This window comes from Triturus cristatus, chromosome 4_2 (genome assembly GCF_964204655.1).
Source record: "Triturus cristatus chromosome 4_2, aTriCri1.1, whole genome shotgun sequence".
Classification (NCBI taxonomy): domain Eukaryota; kingdom Metazoa; phylum Chordata; class Amphibia; order Caudata; family Salamandridae; genus Triturus; species Triturus cristatus.
Genome location: NC_140586.1, coordinates 338,907,866 through 338,926,876, shown reverse-complemented (window position 1 = coordinate 338,926,876; position 19,011 = coordinate 338,907,866). Strand labels below are relative to the sequence as shown.

At 47.1% G+C, this 19,011-nt stretch overlaps 1 protein-coding gene across 2 annotated transcripts in view; it reads right to left on the bottom strand.

Annotated features, from left to right (window-relative positions):
• Nucleotides 1–19,011, bottom strand: part of SHCBP1L (SHC binding and spindle associated 1 like) — a 1,698,124-nt gene that overhangs the window by 770,634 nt on the left and 908,479 nt on the right. For both annotated transcript variants that reach the window (XM_085600099.1, XM_085600098.1), the window contains exon 6: nt 15,765–15,870. In XM_085600099.1, the coding sequence (XP_085456225.1) occupies nt 15,765–15,870 (106 nt within the window). The remainder of the gene's footprint in view (nt 1–15,764; nt 15,871–19,011) is intronic.

The following is a 19,011-nucleotide window of genomic DNA, read 5'->3' as shown; positions in this document are numbered from 1 at the left end:
GAAATGACTTCAATATTCTTACAGAAACGGATCTTTTTGATCTGATAAGGGTTACCAGTCGGATAATTTTTTGAAGACGGTCTTGGGAGAGAAGTGCCCTTGCTGACACTGTGTCTAAAGTTGCTCCCAGAAAATCCGTGCGATGAGAAGGCTGTAGATGGGACTTTGTGGTATTTATGGAGAGCCCTAAGGCGCGAAAACACCTCCTGGCAAAGGTGTGTGTTGTAGAACTTGAACTTTCGATCGTGATCTTAGGAGATAGTCGTCCAGATATAGAAAGATCTGAACACCCTGGAAACGTAGGACAATACCACAGGGGCTAGCACCCTTGTAAACACTCGAGGGGCCGAGCGTAGTCCAATTGGTTATACTTTGAACTGGAAAATCCTCTCGACCCACTCGAACACGAAGAAATTTCCGATGTTGTCGTAGTGTGGAGATATGCAAATATGCATCTTGGAGGTCGATTGTTTCCATGAAATCTCCTTGTGAAAATAATCGCAAGATCTCTACAAGCGTTCGCCTATGAAAAAAAATGGTTTCTTTAGATACCTGCTGAGAGCCCTCAGATCTAGAATGGGCTTCGATTCCCCCTTCCTCTTGGTGATAAGGAAGAATCGGGAATAAATCCTTTCCCTCTTCTGAGATCTTGGTACTACTCCTATGGCTCCCTTGTGTTATAGAAGTTGAACTTGTTGTAACAGTTCTTTGATATGAGCCGGTGGTAGTCCGGTAGGTGGTATGGGTGGAGGGAATTCGATGAACTCCAAAGTGTGACCTCTTTGTATAATTTCCAAAACCCACCGGTTCCTTGTATGGAGGACCATTGAAAATAGCACCGATAGATTCAACCTCCAATTTTCTGGGACTGATACAAGTCATGTCTCTTAGGAGTGGAACCCTTGTAAGAGGATTTTCCTCTGTAAATCTTGGAAGACTGCTGTCGAGAAGTTTGCTGTTGGTTAGAGGAATATCGGTTTGAACCCTGGTTATAAGGTCGATATTGATTGTTTCCTCTTCGAAAATTAGAGGAGGTGCCGCGTCCGCGTGCACCCCGAAAGGGCTGTTTTCGAAATTGCAATGTGCCCAGAGAGCGAGCAGTGTCTGTATCTTTCTTTATCGATTGGAGAGCTTCATCCACATGATCTCCGAGTAAAGCCTCTTCGTCATATGCCATGGTCTTTGACGGTTCCGGCAGTTGCTCAACTAGTGTTGACATATCCGCCCATACTTGACGGTCCTAACGACCCAGGACGGCTAAAGCATTAGCCGCTCTCACCATGGTGGAAGCCATCGAAGAGAATTTTCACCCTATGGCATCCAAACGACATCCACCACGATCAGGTGGTGCAGTGATCGTAGATGCAGGGTTTCTAGCCCGGCGTTGCGCTGCCTGTGTGACTACAGAATCTGGCTTCACTTGACCAGTGAGGCACGCTGGTGCTCCTAATGGTGATTTGTACTTTTTCTCCAATCTAGGCACCCGTGCTGGAAAACTATTTTAGGCCTTCATAATCTTTTTGCCTTCCTCCCAAATAAATTCGATTATAGGGATTGTATGTGTTTGTTTAACAGGCTGATCTTTGAAATCGTACAGGAAATAATCCTTCGTTAATTTGAACCTTTGTGCTGTCCTATCCCTTAACTGGTGGAACTTGCATATCAACAGGTGGTGAGTCACCAGGTAGCACCGGAGAGAGAGATGGTGTTTGGGCATGATAGTTGTGAGAAGTTGGCCTGATGTATGATGTCACTAGTTCTAGTGTACACCTTATATCAGTCCAAATACCCTATGGTGATTGGTTGTAAAGTCAACCTTATAGACCAGCTATCCTAGTGGTAGCATGGACAAGAGCAGTCTTAGGCTAAACTCTGAATGGCATGTGAAGCCAGCTGTGATACCATATATAATCCCTTGAATACCAAATGAAAGGACACCACAACAGATATATATATATAAAATAAAGTGTATTTATTCTAAGCAACCCTCAGCACTCTTTATGAGATTAGAGGTAAGTACAACACAGTCTTATTTAAGCATACATTAAGTCACACAGGCAAGTAATACAGTTAGGCCCTAGGGGCCACGCAAACCATATACTAAGTAAGTGGTATAAGAACCACTGTCACGGAAATAGAATAGGCCTAGGCCTAGGGAATCGCTGGGGCTACACTACACTAGCGTTAGTTAGGAAGTGGGAGGCCCACGGGATTCGTGTGCAGAGTGGAAACACTCACGCGTAATGCGTAAAAGTCAATAGCAATAGTACAGTTTAGAAAATGGTAGATTTAGGACACTTCCGGAGTAGCTAGGAAGTTGAGACTTGAAAACTAGACACTAGGATAGTCACTATCCTGATGAGCACCGGAGTACCCAAGTTACCTAGCCCACAGGCTGCGGGTGCATAGGGGTGAAGATGCGTCGTTTTCGTCGTCGACTCCTATGGATGCCTGAAGAAAGATGCTGACAGGCAGTCAGTGAAGAGTGTCCGGTGGATCCCAAGGCTGGGATCAAGAAGGGAAGAAACCTGCAAGCAGAAGGGACAGAGTCAAGGTCACTAGCCAGTGACCACGTGGAACCAGGAAGGAACCAGGCGATGTCGTGAAGATTGCAGGTGAAGGTGAAGCTTGTCGCTGCAGCCAGGAGGACCAGGAAGCGTCGAGGACGACCAGGACCAGGAGGCGAGCTGTCCCACGAAGGCTCTTGCTGTCGGCGGCGTCGAAGTTGGACTAGGACTCACCAAGCCTTGGCAAGCGGAACCCACGAAGAACGAAGGACTTGCTTCTGGTGCAGACCAGGAAGGTCTGGGGTGCTTCTTCTTTGCAGAGAAGCGGGAGCCAGTCTGGAGGAGCCAAACCAGCGCAGAAGATTTCAGGGTGCGTCGTCACAAAGGCCACTAGCCAGCGGGCAAGCAACCGGACAGACGCGGCAAGCAGGAAAATGCTGAAGGGCCCCACGCAGGACTCGTGGAGTGTGGGGGGCTGATCTTCGGTGCAGATGGTGCTTGGGGTTGGGGCTTCTCAATCCCCGGTGCACAACTTCGAGGGTACCTCAGAAGCTGCGCTTTAAGTTACTAGCCACTTTTTCCAGGTAGCCGGTCCCACGTCGCTCGTCGCCTCCACGGATCTCAGCTCTGCTGTAGATGTGGATCAGGGTCGGAGAAGTCTGGAAGTCAAGGCTCTGGTCAGGCTCTGCAGTCGGTTCCTCGTAGAACGTGGGCAAAGCAAAGGGTAGTCTCTTGATGGTGCCTGTTTGCACAGGGTAGCCACTCCTTGGCTACAAGGGAGATTCTTCAGTCTTCTTCTTTCGTCGAATGTCGAAGGTCCAGAGTTTCTGTTCAGTTTTGCAGGTTCAGGATAATCCAAAGTCTTGAGGCCCAACTCCCACTCTTATACTAATCTGGGGGGCTGGGATACCTGCTAGGTCACGCCTTATGGGTGGGACCTGGGAGGGGGTGGTTACACCCACTTCCCTTTGTCCAGTTTCGCGCCAGAGCTGGGGCTGGAGTGCCCCAGCGCCGGTTTGAACTGGACTATGCAAGGAACACCTTGTGTGCCCCAGGCATGTCTCATTCCTTTCAGCCCACCCTGCCCCAATACACTAAAGGCTGTCTGGGGAGGTGCTAGCACCTCCCCAAGCAGGAAACCTATTGTCCAGGCCTCCCTGGCTGGGATCACTCCCAGCTGCAGGAGGTCAGACTTGTGTCGTAGCAGCAGCATCCATTTTGTGATGCTGAGGCTTTGGTCAGAGGCTAACAGTTGAAGTATGATTTTAACATGTCTTTCCCTCTAGAAGGGGGGAATAATATTCTCATGTCCAGAAATGGCATGGGGGTATTATTCCACGGTGTTAGACACCTTACACGACATGTTTCGATAAAGCCAAACCATAGTTACCATAACCGTCTAAGATTATAAGGCACTTTAAGAGTATATGGTAGGCTATATCATAGAACAGCTATAAGGACAAGGTTCCGAAAGCTGCAGACAGGCTCAGCTCATGCTAGAGCACCATCTCACATGTTACCAAGCACTCTGCCTCCAGGATTGTCAAGGCCTGCCATAGGAGTGACTGATAGGTACACATGTGTCTATATGTAAATTAGGTATAGGAATACTACACCTAAGCAAGGGGTGATTACACGACCTTGCCCCAGCTGAGTGATCAGCCAGTTGTGTCAAAATGGAAGGCCAGGCCAGGGGTGGCATAATACATGCTGCAGCCCCTGGTAGGCCTAGGGTACACCTATGCCCTGGGTACCTAGGGTACACTGTACAGGGGCCAATAAGGTGATCCTATCCAAATGGGTTATGCACCTAAAGTACATAGTAGTAATTTAGAGAGAGAACAGCAGGGCTGTGGGTCTGATTAGCAGGCCCACAGCCACATCTAAGTCGAAAACCAGTAAAGCAAAAGCAAAAAGTGGGGGTGAACATAGAAAGCAGACCCTACTCTCCTACACAACCCCCCCCCCCCAAACTTAGGGACATTAAACTAACCTTGACCAGTTGAGTCTTCATGTTCTAAGTGGAAATATCTGGAGAGTCCATCTGCATTGGCATGGTCAGTCCCAGGTCTATGTTCCACTGTGAAGTCCATCCCCTGTAGGGAAATGGACCACCTAAGAAGTTTGGGATTTTCACCCTTCATCTGATTTAGCCACAAGAGGGGCTTATGGTCTGTCTGAATCTTGAAGTGAGTGCCAAACAAGTATGGCCTCAGCTTCTTCAGGGCCCAAACCACAGCAAAGGCCTCCCTCTCAATAGCTGACCAACGTTTCTCTCTAGGGGTCAGCCTTCTACTTATAAAAGCAATGGGCTGGTCTTGACCATCTACATTCAGTTGTGAAAGAACAGCTCCCACACCTAACTCAGAAGCATCTGTCTGGACAATGAACTCTTTGGAGTAGTCTGGACTTTTCAGAATAGGTGCACTGCACATGGCCTGCTTCAGGTCATCAAATGCTTTTTGACAGCTTACTGTCCACTGAACTTTCTTTGGCATCTTCTTGGAGGTCAATTCATTAAGTGGTGTCACTATGGACCCATAATTCTTAACAAACTTTCTGTAGTACCCAGTCAGGCCCAAGAAAGCTCTGACCTGAGTCTGGGTAGTTGGAGGAGCCCAGTCCTTTATGGTCTGGATCGTGCTCTCCAGTGGTTGAACCTGACCCCCACCAACTAGGTGGCCCAGGTATACAACCTTGCTCTGCCCTATCTGGCACTTAGTGGCCTTGATAGTGAGGCCTGCCTTTTGCAGGGCCTCTAAAACATTCCTCAGGTGGACCAGGTGATCCTCCCAGGTGGAGCTAAAGACAGCAATATCATCAAGATAAGCTGCACAATAATCATCCAACCCAGTAAGGACTTGATTCACCAACCTTTGGAAAGTGGCAGGTGCATTCTTCAAACCAAAGGGCATTACCACAAATTGATAATGTCCTCCTGGGGTCGAGAAAGCAGTTTTGGCCTTTGCACTCTCAGCTAGTCTGATTTGCCAGTAGCCTGCTGTTAGGTCAAATGTGCTCAAAAACTTAGCAGCTGCCAGTCTGTCAATGAGCTCATCTGCCCTAGGTATTGGGTCGGCATCTGTCCTAGTGACAGCATTGAGACCTCTGTAATCCACGCAAAACCTCATCTCTCTCTTACCATCTTGGGTGTGAGGTTTTGGCACAAGGACTACAGGACTAGCCCAAGGGCTCTCTGAAGGTTCAATGACTCCCAGCTCCAACATCTTTTGTACCTCAACTTTTATGCAGTCCCTGACATGGTCAGGTTGCCTGTAGATTTTACTCTTCACAGGCAGACTGTCACCAGTGTCCACCTCATGGGTGCACCAGTTTGTCTGACTTGGGGTCAGAGAGAACATATGTCTGTAGGATTGCAGAACCTGTCTGCAGTCCTGTTGCTGATGGACAGTGAGGCTGTCAGAAAAGACCACACCATCAACTGAGCCATCATCAGGGTTCTGAGTCAACAGGTCTGGGAGAGGGTGACTCTCTTCCTCCTGCCCCTCATCTGTAGCCATGAGTAGCCCCATGTCTGCCCTGTCAACATATGCCTTCAATCTGTTGACATGAAGCACCCTGTGGGGGCTTCTGGGAGTCCCAAGGTCCACCAAGTAGGTGACTTCTTTTTCTCAACAATAGTGTGGGGTCCAGACCATTTGTCTTGGAGTGCTGCTGGGGCCACTGGCTCCAACACCCACACTTTCTGTCCTGGCTGGTAAACAGTCAGTACAGCCTTTTGGTCATGCCAAGCTTTTTGGAGTTCTTGGCTTGCCTCAAGGTTTTTAGAAGCCTTCTTCATATACTCTGCCATCCTGGAGCGGAGACCAAGTACATAATCCACTATGTCTAGTTTGGGTTGTCTGAGAGGTCTCTCCCATCCTTCCTTCACCAAACACAGGGGTCCTCTTACAGGATGCCCAAACAAAAGCTCAAAAGGGCTGTAGCCAACCCCCTTTTGTGGGACCTCTCTGTAAGCAAACAGAAGGCAGGGTAAAAGGATGTCCCATCTTCGCCTAAGATTGTCTGGTAATCCTTTTATCATTCCCTTTAGGGTCTTGTTGAATCTCTCAACAAGCCCATTGCACTGTGGGCGATAGGGTGTGGTGAACTTATAGTTAACACCACACTCCTTCCACATTGCAGTCAAGTATCCTGACATGAAGTTGGTACCTCTGTCAGAAATGACCTCCTTTGGAAAGCCCACTCTGGAGAATACTCCAAGCAGGGCCCTTGCCACAACAGGAGCTGTTGTGGTCCTCAGGGGAATTGCTTCTGGGTACCTGGTGGCATGGTCCACTATCACCAGTATGAATCTGTGCCCAGATGCTGTTTGTGGGTCCATTGGTCCTACAATATCTATGCCCACTCTTTCAAAGGGGACCCCCACCACAGGTAGTGGTATGAGGGGGGCCTTTGTGGTGCCACCTGATTTGCCACTGGCTTTGCAGGTGACACAGGAGCGACAAAACTCCTTAGTATCTTCTGACATATGGGGCCAGTGAAAGTGAGGGACAAGCCTGTCCCAAGTCTTGTTCTGGCCTAAATGTCCTGCAAGGGGAATATCATGGGCCAAGGTTAGAAGGAAGCCTCTGAACTTCAGTGGTATGACCAACCTCCTGGATGCACCAGGCTTGGGGTCTCTAGCCTCTGAATACAGCAGCCCTTCATCCCAATACACTCTATGGGTACCTTGAGCATTCCCTGCAGCCTCAGCAGCAGCCAGCTGTCTGAGGGGTTCAAGAGAGGGGCAGTCTAATTGAGCCTGCCTCAGATCTGCCCTTGAAGGTCCCCCTGTCCCAAGAAACTCAACCTGATCAGGTTCAAGTTCTTTTAGGACAGTTCCTTCAGGGCTCTCAGAATCATCCTCCTGGGAGGGCTGATCCACCACCTGAGGCAGGGGGGAAGGCACAGCCTTAACCCTACTGCTCTTTCTCTTGGGTTGTGACTGGTCCATAGTTTCAGGATCCAGCACTTGTTCAGTGTTGCACTTTTTGGCCTGTGACCTGGTCACAGCAAGGACATGTGCATCTATCCCCAGCATTTCTGCATGGGTCCTATACTCCACTTCAGACCAAACTGAAGTTTCAAGATCATTGCCCAGTAAACACTCTACAGGAAGGTCTGAACTAACAACAACTTTCTTGAGGCCAGTTACCCCTCCCCAGGAGAAGTTAACAATAGCCACACTATGGGAGGTAGTGGCATTGCTAGCGTTGGTCACTAGGTAATTCTCACCTAGTATGATCTGTCCAGGGTCCACAAAAGCAGGTGTCACCATTGTGACACTAGCTCCAGTGTCCCTGTAGGCCTGAGCCATTCTTTGGTTGATAAAAGGTGTCTGTCTGTACTTGCCCAGGTTACTGGGGCCTACAGTAGAGGACAAAGCTAAGTCCCCATCACAGATCAGAACAGCCTGAGTAGGCACTCTGACTAGGCCAGAATCCTCCTCAGTTCCCAGGGTTAACCCTACTACACCCTTTTGCTGGGAACCACCACTTACAGCTGAACTAGGGGGTACAGTTGCCTTAGGGGCAATGGTGGCTGGGGGCTTATCCTTTTTGGTGCACTCACTAAACCAATGTGAGTTGGACTTACAATAGTTGCACCATGGTTTCTTTTGGCCATCTTTCTTTTTATCCTTTTTGGGACCACCCTCCCCCTGAGCCTTTTGGGGGCCTGGTGAAGACTTCTGGTCTTTTTGTTTCTGATCATCACCCTTCTGGTCTGCCTTTTTCTGATCACCGCCCTGGTTCTGGTTTTTCTGCTTAACTCTAGTCCTGACCCATCTATCTGCCTTCTTTCCCAATTCTTGGGGAGAAGTCAGATCAGAATCAATCAGGTGTTGATGCAATAGCTGGTTTTGACAGTTGTTAAGTATTTGCTCTCTCATGATCAAATTATACAATCCTGTATAGTCCTTAACCTTACTTCCCATTAGCCAGCCTTCCAGAGCCTTAGTGGCACAATCTACAAAGTCAGTCCAGTCCTGAGTCTGTGTCTTCTGGGTATCCCTGAACAACAACCTGTATTGTTCAGTGGTTAGGCCAAACCCATCAATCAGAGCACTCTTCAGGACAGTGTAATTATCTGCATCCTCATCACTAACTGTGAGGACTTGTCTCTTCCTTTCTCAGAGAAGGAGAGCCACAAGATAGCTGCCCACTGACTTTGGGGTACCTGCTGTACTTTGCAAGCTCTCTCCAAAGCAGTTATCCATTTGTGGATGTCATCCCCACACTTGTAGGGAGGGACAATCTTGCTCAGGTTTCTATTATCATAGTGCCTGTCTCTATCTCTAGGAATGTTGCTGCCACCAGTGGGTTCTAACCCACTTAACTTTTGTTCTCTAGCCAGAGCAAGCTTCTCTTTGGCAAGGGCAAGTTCTTCCCTCTGAATCCTCAGATTAGCCTCCCTCATTCTGGCTGCATGCTCCTTTCTCTCAGGTGAAGTCATTCCCCTGTGAGAGGAAGCATTAGAGATGCTAGAGACATGGGAGTGGATGGATTCCCTTGAAGGGGATCTGTCCCTCCTGCTTCTCTGTGTAAGCCTACTTGTGGGTCTGTATGGGGGGACCCCATGCAAACTCCCATGTAAACTTAGGTTAGCCTGGCTAAGTCTTCCTACTTGGCCCTGGCTGTCTACCTCTCCATCTGAAGCCCCATCTGACTCCTCTGTGGTGGGTAGACCCTCCTCTGTACCTAGGGTACCTGCCTGAGATGCCCTAAGAGAATCATACTCCTCTAGGAGTTGTCTTAACTGAAGGAGGGTAGGGTTTGCACCCTGTTTTATTCCTCTGGAGGTACACAAGTGTCTCATCTCCTGGAATGTTAAGGTATCATATCTAGAGGGGGTCTTTTGCAGACCTGATCCTCCTGAGAGAGCATCTACTTGATCTCCTCTCAGAGACATGATCTAGTGAGGGTGTGGTGTGTGCACCTACCTACACTAGTTGTATCTACTAAACCTCTCTAGTAGTTGTAGTCAGGGTGTGTTACTCCCTTCAACCTACAACTACAAAGTCCAGTAGGACTTAAGTATTATAATCTATGTTATATGTACCTAGACAATATCTGTGTGATCTTTCAATTTAGTATCTCAAGATTACAATGGTATTACAACAGCAAGCTCAGATCCCAACCGCTGCTCACCAATGTGAGAAGTTGGCCTGATGTATGATGTCACTAGTTCTAGTGTACACCTTATATCAGTCCAAATACCCTTATGGTGATTGGTTGTAAAGTCAACCTTATAGACCAGCTATCCTAGTGGTAGCATGGACAAGAGCAGTCTTAGGCTAAACTCTGAATGGCATGTGAAGCCAGCTGTGATACCATATATAATCCCTTGAATACCAAATGAAAGGACACCACAACAGATATATATATAAAATAAAGTGTATTTATTCTAAGCAACCCTCAGCACTCTTTATGAGATTAGAGGTAAGTACAACACAGTCTTATTTAAGCATACATTAAGTCACACAGGCAAGTAATACAGTTAGGCCCTAGGGGCCACGCAAACCATATACTAAGTAAGTGGTATAAGAACCACTGTCACGGAAATAGAATAGGCCTAGGCCTAGGGAATCGCTGGGGCTACACTACACTAGCGTTAGTTAGGAAGTGGGAGGCCCACGGGATTCGTGTGCAGAGTGGAAACACTCACGCGTAATGCGTAAAAGTCAATAGCAATAGTACAGTTTAGAAAACGGTAGATTTAGGACACTTCCGGAGTAGCTAGGAAGTTGAGACTTGAAAACTAGACACTAGGATAGTCACTATCCTGATGAGCACCGGAGTACCCAAGTTACCTAGCCCACAGGCTGCGGGTGCATAGGGGTGAAGATGCGTCGTTTTCGTCGTCGACTCCTATGGATGCCTGAAGAAAGATGCTGACAGGCAGTCAGTGAAGAGTGTCCGGTGGATCCCAAGGCTGGGATCAAGAAGGGAAGAAACCTGCAAGCAGAAGGGACAGAGTCAAGGTCACTAGCCAGTGACCACGTGGAACCAGGAATGAACCAGGCGATGTCGTGAAGATTGCAGGTGAAGGTGAAGCTTGTCGCTGCAGCCAGGAGGACCAGGAAGCGTCGAGGATGACCAGGACCAGGAGGCGAGCTGTCCCACGAAGGCTCTTGCTGTCGGCGGCGTCGAAGTTGGACTAGGACTCACCAAGCCTTGGCAAGCGGAACCCACGAAGAACGAAGGACTTGCTTCTGGTGCAGACCAGGAAGGTCTGGGGTGCTTCTTCTTTGCAGAGAAGCGGGAGCCAGTCTGGAGGAGCCAAACCAGCGCAGAAGATTTCAGGGTGCGTCGTCACAAAGGCCACTAGCCAGCGGGCAAGCAACCGGACAGACGCGGCAAGCAGGAAAATGCTGAAGGGCCCCACGCAGGACTCGTGGAGTGTGGGGGGCTGATCTTCGGTGCAGATGGTGCTTGGGGTTGGGGCTTCTCAATCCCCGGTGCACAACTTCGAGGGTACCTCAGAAGCTGCGCTTTAAGTTACTAGCCACTTTTTCCAGGTAGCCGGTCCCACGTCGCTCGTCGCCTCCACGGATCTCAGCTCTGCTGTAGATGTGGATCAGGGTCGGAGAAGTCTGGAAGTCAAGGCTCTGGTCAGGCTCTGCAGTCGGTTCCTCGTAGAACGTGGGCAAAGCAAAGGGTAGTCTCTTGATGGTGCCTGTTTGCACAGGGTAGCCACTCCTTGGCTACAAGGGAGATTCTTCAGTCTTCTTCTTTCGTCGAATGTCGAAGGTCCAGAGTTTCTGTTCAGTTTTGCAGGTTCAGGATAATCTAAAGTCTTGAGGCCCAACTCCCACTCTTATACTAATCTGGGGGGCTGGGATACCTGCTAGGTCACGCCTTATGGGTGGGACCTGGGAGGGGGTGGTTACACCCACTTCCCTTTGTCCAGTTTCGCGCCAGAGCTGGGGCTGGAGTGCCCCAGCGCCGGTTTTAACTGGACTATGCAAGGAACACCTTGTGTGCCCCAGGCATGTCTCATTCCTTTCAGCCCACCCTGCCCCAATACACTAAAGGCTGTCTGGGGAGGTGCTAGCACCTCCCCAAGCAGGAAACCTATTGTCCAGGCCTCCCTGGCTGGGATCACTCCCAGCTGCAGGAGGTCAGACTTGTGTCGTGGCAGCAGCATCCATTTTGTGATGCTGAGGCTTTGGTCAGAGGCTAACAGTTGAAGTATGATTTTAACATGTCTTTCCCTCTAGAAGGGGGGAATAATATTCTCATGTCCAGAAATGGCATGGGGGTATTATTCCACGGTGTTAGACACCTTACACGACATGTTTCGATAAAGCCAAACCATAGTTACCATAACCGTCTAAGATTATAAGGCACTTTAAGAGTATATGGTAGGCTATATCATAGAACAGCTATAAGGACAAGGTTCCGAAAGCTGCAGACAGGCTCAGCTCATGCTAGAGCACCATCTCACATGTTACCAAGCACTCTGCCTCCAGGATTGTCAAGGCCTGCCATAGGAGTGACTGATAGGTACACATGTGTCTATATGTAAGTTAGGTATAGGAATACTACACCTAAGCAAGGGGTGATTACACGACTTTGCCCCAGCTGAGTGATCAGCCAGTTGTGTCAAAATGGAAGGCCAGGCCAGGGGTGGCATAATACATGCTGCAGCCCCTGGTAGGCCTAGGGTACACCTATGCCCTGGGTACCTAGGGTACACTGTACAGGGGCCAATAAGGTGATCCTATCCAAATGGGTTATGCACCTAAAGTACATAGTAGTAATTTAGAGAGAGAACAGCAGGGCTGTGGGTCTGATTAGCAGGCCCACAGCCACATCTAAGTCGAAAACCAGTAAAGCAAAAGCAAAAAGTGGGGGTGAACATAGAAAGCAGACCCTACTCTCCTACAATAGTTATCCCACTCCGCCATACCATCATCATCATCATCAGCATCGCCACCATCATCGAGAATCTCACCATCCTCCTTGTCCTGAGGAATTTCTTCTTCTTCTTCAGTATCATGAGGAGGTACTGTCCGAGTTGAAGAATGTCTCAGCGGTACTTTAGGTATTACAACAGAAAGTATTGGAGCCGGTACCGGTTCCGATATAGTTGTTGGCACCACTGGAATAAGCGGAACCACAGACACTTGTGGTGATAAAGGAAAAAAAAAAACGCCGATTATAGTCGTCCAACATGAGTTGCAGATTAATTATCAGTGACAATGGTAGCGTCGCAGTTTGTCTTCCCTAGGAATTTCTTCCTGATAAAATTGTTCCTCATCATCACTATTATCTTCCTGGCATCTTATTACTAAATCTAAGGGACTGTGTGCCGTCCCAACCGATTCAGCTAAACCTTCTTCTGAATCTTGATCTGAGTCAGTGGTAAAACAATGGTGAAGGAAGGCGGGAATCCTCCACCGATAAAACCTCACCTGACATATCTTGTCAAGTACTCGGTGGTAATGGTAATAAAGGAACAGCAGCAAAGGACGAAGTAGTTTCTGTATATGTGGAAGAGATTTGGATTTTTAATGACCACTGTGCAGAAGTCGTCTTTTTTAAACCTTTTTTTTTTTTTACCGATGAGACTGCAGTCGACTGGCTCTGAGGCATAGAAGGCTATTGAAGACATCTTCGTAGACGGAATCGTCGACGGAACCATCGTCGACGGAACCACCATCGAAAGAATCATTGCCGACAGAACCATCGTCGGCGGAACCATCGTCGGCGGAACCATCGTCGACGGAGTCATCGTCGACGGAGTCATCGTCGACGGAGTCATCGTCGACGGAATCATCGTCGACGGAATCATCGTCGACGGAGTCATCGTCGACGGAATCATCGTCGACGGAATCATCGTCGACGGAACCATCGTCGACGGAGCCATCGTCGACGGAGCCATCGTAGACGGAACCATCGTCGACGGAGTCATCGTCGACGGAATCATCGTCGACGGAGTCATCGTCGACGGAGTCATCGTCGACGGAGTCATCGTCGACGGAGTCATCGTCGACGGAATCATCGTCGACGGAGCCATCGTCGACGGAGCCATCGTCGACGGAGCCATCGTCGACGGAGCCATCGTAGACGGAGCCATCGTAGACGGAGCCATCGTAGACGGAGCCATCGTAGACGGTCGGAAACTTTTTTAAACTGGAAAGTTGAAAACCTCACTAGCCTGAGAACTAAGTCTCGTGGGCGACACAGCAGTATTCAATGAAGAAGAATTGGCAGATGTCATAGTCAGAGACATTTTCTTCTTTTTAAGGAAAGGAGCAGGTAACTCCTGTACACTACTGCGTTTTGAGGCTGTGAGGGAACGGCCAGAAGTAAAGTTTTCTACCTCAGAAAATTACTTCATCTTTATCCTTAAGTCTCTGGAGCCACAACAAGAGACGGCCTTCCCTGTCTTTCAGAGTTTTTGTAGAAAATTCTACAGAATTTACATTCACCCACTTCATGGTTAGGGTAAAGACAGTAAATACACTTACTGTGTGGATCTTCTGAGAATAACGTAGCTTTCCACAAAAGAACAAGGTCTAAACAAAGACTTCTTACTTGAAGTCATCCTGAAGAGAAAAAACTGAGCAGAGCTCAGGGAGACTCCCTTTCACACGACGTGCGGTAGAAAATCTGAGGTGAGGAGCTCTGAGGAGAAGGTTCTAGAGAGGAGCTGGCGCCTGATTGGCCGTAGTTTGGACTAACATAATGACAGAGATAGACTGCAATTGTCTTTTTTCTCTCTCCATGTATCTCTATGGAGATTTCATATAGGGACATTCTTGATGTTATCACTTACTTATATCTCTGTTTTTATATGATTACTTATGTATATGTATATATATATATATATTATGGCTGTATATATTGCTATATTATTTACCGTGGGACTCCCACTCCGACGACGGGGAATATTCAAGCATGTGAATCTATGAAAGACACCCCAATACTGGAGAAGTTATCCTTCTCTTTCTCAGGGTCATCATTTGAAATGTGCTGCAACCCTTGGACTGCATCTGAATCAGAGCCAAACAGGACTTCCAACCTTTGCTAGTACTGGTATAATGGCAGAGGCTGGGAGTAAGTTTTAATTATGGATGGCTCTCCTTTCGTTATTTTACAGAAAGAAGTAGGCATGGTACGGACTGATGCTGTCTCTGGACTGGATCCAGCACAGACACTGGAAGAGCCAGCAGTGCCACTGGCATAGAAGAGACCAACATTGACATTTTGGCTGGAGTGGAAGTCTGCACAAGTGTTGGCACAAGGTGGCAAGGCGAGGATCCTCTAGGGTCACTCCGCAACAGGGAAGGGCCAGTTGAAAGAAGTGAGACTGCTTTTCCCTGCAGCTCTGTGGTACCCAAAGGTGCTCCAGAGTGAGCCGGCAGCATCCTAAAAATGTTTTTAGCTTCTCTATCTACATTGATATAGCCGATGGCCTGGGGAATTTGGGTGTGCCGGGACAGCTGTAGAAAGGTCTTGTAGTTTGGTAAATGCTTGAAAAGAAATACTCTTCGAGTGCTGATTGTGCTGCTTCTTGTCTGACTTTTAGTGGTACATTAATGCCAACCTTCCCAATTCAGGTGGGAGACTACCTATTTCAATGCTAGTCTACGGCCTCCATATTCCTGCAGAGCAGGAACCCGATTCAGTGTTTGGTAAAACTGTCAAAATGACAATGATGGCTGTCACACACCCTCAATCTACACAATATGACTGAATCTTGTGGGTTTGGTAGGGGCCAGGCATTTTCCCCCTATCATTTTGTCTAACAATTTTGAAAATGTCAGAAAACTGATAACGTTAGTAGGAGCTCCAGTGTGGAAGGGCGCAGAAAGAAAAGAACAGATATCAGCAGGGAGGGGTGGCGCCTACATGCAGCTCTGCTTCTTCACTGGTGCAAGGATGTCAGGCAGCACCATCCAGCAGCATGTGGGAGTTACTGCGTAACTGTTATCCAGACACTGTTTGGCGTCAGATACATTCAAAGAATATTTCACAATAGAAGGAAGTTAAAAAAAGTAATTGTTTATATATTTGATTGACTTCTACAAATTAATACAATACATCCAGTTCACTTTGTCTGCTATCATAGCCTATTCAGCATACATTTTATACTTGGTTTCTTTGGTGTGTCATCATTTTGTTGCAATGGAGCATAATATTACTACAGTGTTTCTTTTGATCTCGGCAGAAAGGCTAATCAGAAATTCGCATTCCGTTACAAAATGGAAGATATTTTCACAGAAAAACAAATGGTATTTCTCACCATGTCTGTGGTCATCATTTTAGCTACTATGTGCGTCACAACTTTTCCAAAGTCTCTCTGCCCTTTCCTACGTCTCAGAATTCTTGGAAAAAAAGGTCCATGAGCCCTGAATAAAAACATAACCCACACTGTTATCTAGCAAATGTACAAAAACAAAAAACAACACAGGCAACTTCAGCTCAAAGACACAGAAATGTAGCCTTTTACATGCATTATTTCTGAAGAATACGCTCATACCTACAGAGCACTGCATAAATGTATTGCATAGTAAATTAAAGATAGCAGGCGCCTCTGCTTTGATGGAGAAAGCGAGAAGCTTACTAACTGTAACACCAGTTCTGTATTAGGGGTATATTCATTTAATTTGTAAGCACTGAATATGATATCATATAAATAGTCTAGTGTGGGACACGGATGCACCTGAAAATTGGGAAAAACAAGTTTCCAAAATAAAGCCAAACACATGATTTCTATATACAGACAACATTTACTTTACATTTTTTAAGTTTTAAAACATATGTATGAGATAAATATGTGAAAACCCATTAAAATTGTTCTAAAATATAAATTGCAGCAAGTGCTGCTGCTAAAAAACGTCTACAGAGTGGCCCCTAGAAGGTGGTCAAGAAGATCTCTGATGTCAACGACCTGATTCACTCAGGTGCCCAGTGGATGTTCCACGCAAATTGACTGAAACCCTGAAACTGCAGAGATAAACAAGTTACTTACCTTTAATAACGCCTTATCTAATAGAGACTCTATCTAGTCGCAGATTCCTTACCTTAGAATATTCCCAGGTGTCAGACTGTACGGAACTTTTTTGAGCAATCCTCTTATGTGCCAATAAGTGGTGTTACTCTGCTTCACGTGATGTCATTGGTGTCGCCTGCACCGGAATTAATTTGTGCTGTGCCTATGTAGGTACCACCCCAGCACGCTGACCTCAGTTCTTTCCTGTTTTTCCACACCAGAAGCCCAGAGCCAATCTGAGGAGGAAAAGACGGGTGTGCCAATAATGGGGTCCTTAAGGATCACTTCATGTGAGAAGATGGTATGCAAAACAGGTAGGATGGGAGGATCGGTAAGGAATCAGTGGCTAGATAGAGTCTCTCCCAGATAAGGCATTACCAAAGGTAAGTAACTTGTTAATCTGATAGAGACTTATAGCCGCAGATTCCTTACCTTAGATTAGATACTAAAACAATCTCTTCCTAGAGGTGGGTCTGCAGACTGTCTTAAACTAATAAGTCCAGGAGGACCAAACTGGCAAAGTGCCCATCTTATATGCCTGGCAGTCGAAGCACTTGTGTTTGGCAAACATGTGCAGTGATGCCCACGTAGCTGCTTGTCAGATGTACAGGACTCCTCTTGCTAACGAAGTGGTCACAGTTGTAGCTCTGGTGGAAAAAGCTTTTAAGCCTCAGGTGGCTGTTTCTTGTCCATTGCGTAGCAGATCTTAATACCAAGGATGATCCATCGAGAGATGGTTCTCTTTTGAATTACCTTCCTTTTCTTTGCCCCTGCGAATCCAACAAAGAGTTGATCGTCCAACTGGAATTCTTTGGTACGATCCATATAGAATGATAATGTTCTTTTTGGATCCAGACGGTGGGATCTCTCCTCTTCTACTGAAGGACGAGGAAGGGGGAAAAAGTAGGCAGGGTGATGTTGTGTGAGAACATGAAAAGGTGCAACCATCTTTGGCAAAAAGGATGCCCGGGTTCCAACAGCTAGATTGTTTGGAAAGAAGGAAGTATAGGGAGGATTAATCTAAAGCACCTGTAATTCACTAATCCTCTTGTGGGTTGTTATCGCCACAAGGAAGACGAATTAACTTTAATAGAAGAGAGCTTTAAGGCTGATTTGGCCAAATAAAGCAAATATGGAAGCTTCTTCTTGGCATTTCGCAGGATCAAAGTTCTTGCCAGAACACCATATACAGATTGTCTTCCATTTAAAAGAATAAGCAGAAACTGTTGATGGCGGTTTAGCCTATTTGAGAATGTTCATGCAGTCTTGTGGAAGATTCAAGTGCCCATTTTGTACTAGCTCAGGAGCTGTGCTGCCAAACTCAGAGGAGAGACTGGAGTGAACCCTCTGACATTCTAATTTTGTGAGTAGGTTCGGTCTGCACAGCAGCTTCATGTGTGGCCACTCCAACATATGGAGAAGGTCTGTGAACCACCATTGTCAGGGCCACTCCGTAACTATCAGGATCATTCTGGCCCATGAGTAAGACAGTTTGATGAGTACTGAAGGGATCAGGGGGGATCGAAGGAAAAGAGAAGAGAAATTTGCCAGACCATTCGATCCATTGGGCATTCCCAAGTGTCCCGGGTTGGTAGTACCTCGAGGCAAAGTTTGGGCATTTTTTAGCTTTCACGGTTGCGAATAGATCTATGTGAGGAAAACCCCACATGCAGAAGATGCTTTGCACAACATTGTCGTGAAAAACCCACTGGTGCTTTTTCACATGCTCCGGGAGTCTACTTGAACATTTTGGGTCCCGGGAAGATCTGTTGCAGTGATGCTCATGTCTCTGCCTATCAACCAATTCAAAATTGTTTGAGCTTCGTGAGACAAGGCCCTGGATCTTGTTACCCTTTGTTTGTTCTAATAGTCTATTGTTATCGTGTTGTCCATCTGAACAAGAAGGGATTTCGACTTGAAGGATGGAAGAAAAGCATTCAGTGCTAGATGAACCACCCATAGTTTGAGGAGATTGATGTGATAAGTAATTTCCTTCGAAGACCAGGTTCCCTGGATTTGAAGGTGATCCATATGTGCTCCGCAAACTAATAGAGAGGCATCCATTACTATTGTCTAAGAAGGAATCTCCTGATGAAAGAGCATCCCTTGAAGGAGAGTTTTTGGTTTGCACCACCATTAGAGGAACTTCTTCGCTTTGAGAGAAAGCATGATCTTGTCTTTCCAGTTTCCAGAATATTGATCCCACTGATCCTCCAGAAATTCTTGAAGGGGTCTCATGTGGAGACAAGTGTTAAGTGTCAGAAATATGCATGATGCCATTGATCCCAGGAGAGATGACACTCTTCCTACTGAGGGATGAGAAGCTTTCATGGGAGAGTGGCATTTCAGATGGATGAATAACAGTCTCTCCTGCAAAGTATACATTTTTGCTTGTATGGTGTCGATGGTGGCGCCTAGATAATGATGCAACTAGACTGGAGAGAAGGTCGATTTGTTGTGATTGACCTGCAAAATTAGTAAGAGGAAATAACCGATT